We start from the raw sequence: 7408 nt of genomic DNA on the forward strand, positions 1-7408 counted from the left end.
AAGCACTTAGTGATGAAGATCAAAGTCTACACCTCAACAACAAGAAAACAAAAATCCTCATAACAGGGTCAATAAACAACATCATGATAAACAGAGAAAACACTGAAGTTGTCAAGGATTTCTATTTATTTGGATCCACAATCAACGCACATGGAAGAAGCAGTCGAGAAATCAAACAACATATTGCAATGGACAAATCTGCTGCAAAAGACCTCTTGAAAGTATTCAAAAGCAAAGATGTTATTCTGAGGAGGAAGATTTATCCAACCCAAACTATGGTTTATCAGTTGCCTCATAAACATTCAAAAGGTGGACAATGAATAAGGAAAATCAAAGAAGAACTGATTTTTAATTATGGTATTGATGAAGAATATTGAAATTACCATGGACTGTCAGAATTATGGACAAATTTGTCTTGGAAGAATAGCAAGAATGTTCCTAAGACACGAGGGTGGCCCTTCATCTCATATATTTTGGACATGTTATCATAAGGGACCGACCAGTCCTTGGAGAAGAACACCATGCTTGGTAAAGTGTAGAGTCAGAGAACAAGAGGAAGACCGTCAATAAGATGGCTTGACATAGTGGAGGCAATAATGGGTTCAAACATAACAATGACAGTGAGGATGGTGCAGGATCAGGCAGTGTTTCATCCTGTTGTCTACAAGGTTGTTATGACTTAGAACTGATGTGGTAACATCTATCAACAACAACAATGTAAGTATCTGCATAACCTAAAGTCTAAAAAATTTATCACACTTGGTTTATGCATTTAATAGCATTCCAGAAGACTGGTTTTTAATCATAGGAAATAACGGTGTTCTTTCTTTTGAGTACTTTATAAAAGACAAAAGTAAGCTCTAAGAAATCGTCTAAATCTCTGATTAGTCCTAGATGATACTATGATCTCATTAGGCAAAGAAAGAAATAAAATAAAAAGTCAGAAGCATGTTATCCACTAAATTAGTTTTATTTTTATGGTAATTAAAGAAATATTCATTTTAATCTTATGGTAACTAAAGATAAAGTTGAAATTTTAAATGTAAACCCTTCATTTTAAAGTATCTGGAAATGCCTCTAGTAGTAGTCCCTGAGCAGTACAAATGGTTAATGAAGGAGGTTTGAGTCCACCAAGCAGTGGTACCTTGGAAGAAAGGCCTGGTGATTCAGCTTTAAAAATTCAGTCATTGAAAACTCTGTAAAGTACAGTTCTACTCTGACACAAATGGGGTCATCATGAGTTAGAACAGACTTGAAAGAAACTGTTTCTCACAGGAATGGGTAGGAGTTCACTGACAGAGTGACATGTTTTAATAAGTATTTTCATCTCCATGTACATTCTCAAATATGCCATCAATGAGGAAATATGAGCCACACAGAGAAAGAGGAGAGAAAGCAAGAGTGAGACCACCTGTCTGTGTCTTTGGTGGATCTCTTCTTATAGACCTTGTACATCAATCGAGGTGGGGATACAGAGACTTGCTACTATAAACAGAATAATTATGCAAAGAGAAGTGTGAACTACTCTCATGTCAGCTTTAACTGCAGGTAGTGGTAGGTTCAGAAAGAGCCACTGTTGTTGTTTCCGACCCATAGTGACCCTGTTTCCGAGAAGCAGCTGGTGAGCTTGAACCACCAACTTTGCAGTCCAAATGGCTTTGCAGTCTGGTGCATTAACCCACAGCACCACAAGAGGACTCCATCAGAATAAGTAAATTTCCAAGTTCATTCACTGCTTGTCTTGTTAGGTAAAATAACAAGCTCCAGACTCATAAATCCCAGGTTTACTAAACATCACTATAATCTTTGTTTCATTAAATCAGCCTGGAGTGCTTTTTTGCATTCCTCTCGTCTTCATTATAAACATGGTACTTCATTAAAGCAAATAACTCAGCATTCAGATTACTCCAAGAGGAAGGGCATCCAAAACAAATGGCTAGCCCTTTACTTATTTAAAGAGCTCTAGCCTGCCTTGAGATAATACATCCCCTCAAAAAATTAATGATTGGAACCCATCAATCTTTCACTCACACTCAGCTGAGACGGCTATGAGGAAATCTGAGGTGTTTGCTGTCTCTAATGCATGCAGTCTCTTACACCTCTTATGAACATAGCTGCTGCTCTAAACTTCAGAGTCCTCTGAACCCACTGCAATATATTTGAGCAATTAAAAACATCTGTCGAGATCTGTTTGTTTATACACTGACAGCTTTCTACAGAGGAAATCCATCTCCCAAAAGGCAGATCTCAGAGAGAGCACACAGCTGACAAAAATCTGGCAGATCTCCATCAAGGAAGAAACGTGACCTTGGGCATTATGCTCTTTTAAGAACCATCCATATGTCGTGATCAAATGACAACAGCAAGTTGAAAGATTGCCTAGGAAACTTGTTGTTGTTGTTAAGTGCCTTCGAGTCAGTTCTTATTAATAGTGACCCTGTATAGTTTCCAAAGAGCATCTGGTGAGTTTGAAGCGCTGACCCTGTGGTTCCAAACCAACTTTGTAGTCCAGTGCATTATTCTGCAGTGCCACACCAGGACTCCATAGGAAACTCAGGGGTGAAAATGGCTGCACACCTCAAAGAAATCCACCACTACTGAGTTCGAGTCTGATGCATAGTGACCCTGGAAGACAGAGTAGAACTGCCCCATATGGTTTCCAAGGCTGCAAATCAATTTTTTATGGAAGCAGATGGCCACATAATTCTCCTGTGAAGTAGCTGGTGAGAGCGAACTATGATCTTTGGGTTTGCAGCTAAGCACTTTCACACTGTGCCAGTAGAGCTCAAATAATGTCACTAAATTGTATACTTACAAACTGTGGGATGGGTGTATGCTTTACTGTGTATCATCATAGCAACAAAAGAAATAATGTTTGAAGAAAAACAAAAGGAATGTGAAAGTATATCCTATGAAATGGACAGGAAGGCATTCCTATGGAGAGGTCTTATGGCTGATAGCATCAGCTCAAATTTTTAAATTCTGGATCATTTACTCTGCCTGAACACCAACAACTTTCAGTTTTACCCACAAATCCCAGTGGGGAAGAAAAGGACTTGAAAAGGTTGCAGCCCAAAACATAAATGTTGCAGCCCCAAACATAAAAACTAAACTAAAAACAAACGAATAAACAAAGTTCCCTGAATAATGCTCCATGTGATAAATTACTTTCAGAATACAGCACCATGATTCTCCACCATGAGTCTCTTAAAGGATCAGTATGTGCCCTTTACTTATAACAAAAAGTTAGCTAATATATAGTTTATTGTTATTGTTCCTTTGCCCATTAGTGCCAAGAATCTGAGAGTTGAACTTAATCGGTAGATATCTGTTACCAGCCTACAGCCATTTTCAGGGGACTCCATGTGTTACAGTGTAGAACTACTCCATAGGATCTTCTTGACTGTAATCTCTACAGAAATGGAGGACCAGACTTTCCTTCTGAGGCACCACTGGGTGAATCCAAACCACTAAACTTGTGGTCAAGAAGAAACTGTCTGTACTACCAAGAGACCTGCTTTTTCCTCCTATTTATTATTTTTGGTATCCAATTTTTATAGGACCTTGCAGTTCAAACCAACCTTAAGGTTAACTATTTATCCTACAGTGCCCCACCAGGACTCCATGCCTGTCATATATGCCTGTATATGCACAGAAAATATCAGGAAGACAGATAAGATGCTTTTAACTGTGCTTATCCCTCAAGTGTACAAATAGGAGAGAACAAGACGAAAAACTTTTATTGTTGTCTATCTACACAGGGTCACTATGAATTACAACTGGCTTGACGGCACTTAACAACAATAACCCTCCTGTTATGGATTGAACTGTCTCCCCAAAATATGTGCCAACTTGGCTAGGCCATGGTTCTTGTTATTATCCTACATGTTGTGATCTAATATAATTATCCTATGTATTATAAATCCTACGTATTATAAATAAATGAGTATTTCAGAACACTTAATTGTGCTCATGAGGAATCTGTACATGGACCAAGAGGTAGTTGTTCGAACAGAACACAGGAACACTGAATAGTTTAAAATTAAGAAAGGTGTGAGACATGGTTGTATTCTTTCACCATACTTATTCAACCTATATGCTGAGCAAATAATTTGAGAAAATGGGTTACATGAAGAAAAACGTGGCATCAGGATTGGAGGAAGACATCAACAACCTGCGATATGCAGATGACACAACCTTGCTTGCTGAAAGTGAAGAGGACTTAAAATATTTACTGATAAAGATCAAAGAGCACAGCCTTCGCTATAGATTGAATCTTAATGTAAAGAAAACAAAAATCCTCACCACTGGAGCAATAAACAACATTGTTATCAATGGAGAAAAGATTGAAGTTGTCAAGGACTTCATCCTTCTTGGATCAACTATCAACACTCACGGAAGCTGCAGTCAAGAAATCAAACGACGTATTGCATTAGGCAAATTTGCTACACAAGACTTTTTTAAAGTGTGGAAGAACAAAGATGTCAGCTTGAGGACTAAGGTGCGCCTGACCTAAGCCATGGTATTTTCAATAACCTCATATGCAAACGAAAGCTGGACAGTGAATAAGGAAGACCATAGAAGAATTGATGCTTTTGAGTTATGGTGTTGGAGGAGAATATTTAAAGTGCCATGGGCTGCCAAAAAAACCAACAGATCTGTGTTGGAAGAAGTGCAGCCAGAGTGCTCCTTAGAGGCCAGGGTGGCCAAACTTCGTCTCTCATACTTCAGACATACTGTCAGGAGGGACAAGTCACTGGAGAAGGATATCATGTTTGGTGGGGTGGAGGGTCAGAGAGAAAGAGGAAGACCCCCAGCGAGATGGATTGGCCAAATAGCAGCATTGATGGACTCAAGCATGGCAACAATAGTGAGGTTGGCCCAGGATCGGGCACTGTTTCATTCTGCTGTGCATAAGGTCGCTATGAGTCAGTGCCGACTCAATGGCACCTAACAACAGCAACAATTATAAATCCCTACCTGGATAAGCCTAATGAAGCAGGGTTAGAGACAGTTACATTGATGAGGCAGGATACAATCTACAGGATTAGGTTGTATCTTGAGCAGGGATCAGAGGGAGCCCATTACTACCAAGAAAGAAGAAGCTTGTCCTCTGAACACATGGTCTCTGAGCTGAGAAGTTCCTAGACCTTGGGCATAATTGACAGAGATCTCCAAGAGATGTCAGGCTCACAAATGTTGAATGAAGACAAGAACCTTCCCCTAGAGCTGACAGAGAGAAGAAGCTTTCCACTAGAGCTGATGCCTTGCATTCAGACTTCTAGCCTCCAAACTGTGAGAGAATAAATGTGTTTGTTAAAGCCACAAATGTCTGGTATTTCTGTTACAGAAACACAAAATAACAAAGACATCTGTTATCCTGCTACATTTTTTTTACAGTGCAATTTTGTTACTTATGGTAAACACAAATTTGTTGACCTTGTCCAGCTAAGCTTCACTGAAAACATTTTGGAAGAGTAACATGATAAAATCTGCAATCTCTAGGCCAATGTATATGCATAAGTCTAGGTACTAATTCTTAGTCTGTTTGTTCTGCCAGCATTACCTTTGGTACGATACTTAGATAAGCAGACTCGCTCGAAGATTTCATATAGGCTGAGGGTAGTGGGGGAATCTTGGTGAGGTCTGTGAATAGTTCATCATTCCTGACGCTCCTTGGGGAGAAGAAGCTGGCACTGAGGCTCCCAAAGTTGGCCAAGTCCAAATTGTGGAGAGAGTCTTTCCGGGGGCACCTGAGTCTCATGTCACGAGTCACCAGGGTTTCTTCAAACACAGACTCCTCGTCAGAGAGCTGCAGCTTCTCAAGCTCCTTATTGATTTTCTGCACATCTGCCACAGTGGTGCCAGTGGATAAGCGGCTGTCGGGCTTGGTATACTCAGCACAAAGACTGAGAATCGTCTCCAGACGCTGTCGCTCCTAGAACACAGAGAGCACAGAGGTCAGTGGGCTTGTGAGGATGGAGACAACTCCATATAAAAAGACACAAGAGGTTGGTCCAATGGCATCTTTATTCTACATAGAAACCACAGACACTCAGCCACTGATGACTGACCACCATCTTTTATGTTAGAATCCAGATGAAACCCAAGTGAATGATTCTACTCTATAACTCAATTATGGCTGTCCCTTTACCTCAGTCTGATGCTACACTGTAACAACACTCAGTAAACCTTTTCTTGACTTATCAATTCCCCACACACTTCAATGTTCATTTTTATTTTTCTTATCTCCAGTTCCTATCCATCCCCTTCCCCATCTTTTACCTATTTACCTTCAACAATATGTAGCTCGTAACCTTAACATTTGCACTTAAAATTATTTTCCCTAAAACATTTTATTATTCTACTATTCTTTTGTTGGAGCCCTGGTGTGGTGCTGTAGGTTATAAGCACTGGAGCACAAGGTCAGTTTGAACCGCAAGGCCGGCAGTTCAAACTCACCAGTCGCTCTTAGGACAAGGTCGCTATGAGTCGGAACTGACTTAATGGCACTTAACAACAACAGCATTATTGGACACAAAAAAGTAAAACAAAAACTATGTAAAGAAAAAGGCTTTTGACTTGAAAGACATAATTGTGTTTTCAACTATTTTACTTGAAAAACTTCAATATTTTCCAAGTATTTATGCCTGGTCAATATATGAAGGTCTTCCTACTAATTTCTCCCATGAGTGAATAAGATTAGAAAAATATAGGAATGTTGTTCCAAAAGGAAGAGGGTTTTTCATCATGTCCAGATGGAACTTTATCGATATATTAAAATGATGAGATCATGAAACATTTGATTGCTTTTGATGAAAAATAAAATGTTAATATTACAAAAAATATCAATATATGTTTAGTATTAATGTTTATAATGGTACCACTAACCATATTTCAGGAGCTCTGGTCGTGTAGTGGTTACGAATCGGGCTGCAAACCGCAAGGTCAGCTGTTTGAAACTACCAGCTGTTCCGCGGGAGAAAGATGAGGCTTTCTGCTCCTGTAAAGATTTACAGCTTCGGAAACCCTGTACAGGGTCGCTATGAGTCGGAACCGACTTTAAAGCACATAACAACAACAACCATATTTCACCAGGCTCCCCAATTTAAACATGTAGAGATTTACGATTTTTAATTAACCTGGAGTTGACTCAGCACACTTAACAACAACAAAGTTTATTAATTCTATATGTATCGATATCAGAAAATAGAATTTATGAAATGTTTACAATAATCCCAGACTGTACTGTTTGGGGATGGGCAACCCCAATATCTTCACCAATTCCATTATCTCACGTGAACATGAACACATCTGCTGTGATTACATCTACCATATTAAAATAGAATTCAAAAGCCTTCTATAGAAAAACACTTTCCAAACTGCTTCTCAGTCACAAAATAGAAAA

At 39.2% G+C, this 7408-nt stretch overlaps 1 protein-coding gene across 1 annotated transcript in view; it reads right to left on the minus strand.

The window, feature by feature from the left end:
• PHLDB2 (pleckstrin homology-like domain, family B, member 2) overlaps positions 1 to 7408 on the minus strand; it is a 144309-nt gene that overhangs the window by 92844 nt on the left and 44057 nt on the right. The window contains exon 3 of the mRNA XM_006864215.1: positions 5567 to 5938. Within this exon, the coding sequence (XP_006864277.1) occupies positions 5567 to 5938 (372 nt within the window). The remainder of the gene's footprint in view (positions 1 to 5566; positions 5939 to 7408) is intronic.

Source organism: Chrysochloris asiatica, unplaced genomic scaffold, assembly GCF_000296735.1.
Source record: "Chrysochloris asiatica unplaced genomic scaffold, ChrAsi1.0 scaffold00061, whole genome shotgun sequence".
Lineage (NCBI taxonomy): Eukaryota > Metazoa > Chordata > Mammalia > Afrosoricida > Chrysochloridae > Chrysochloris > Chrysochloris asiatica.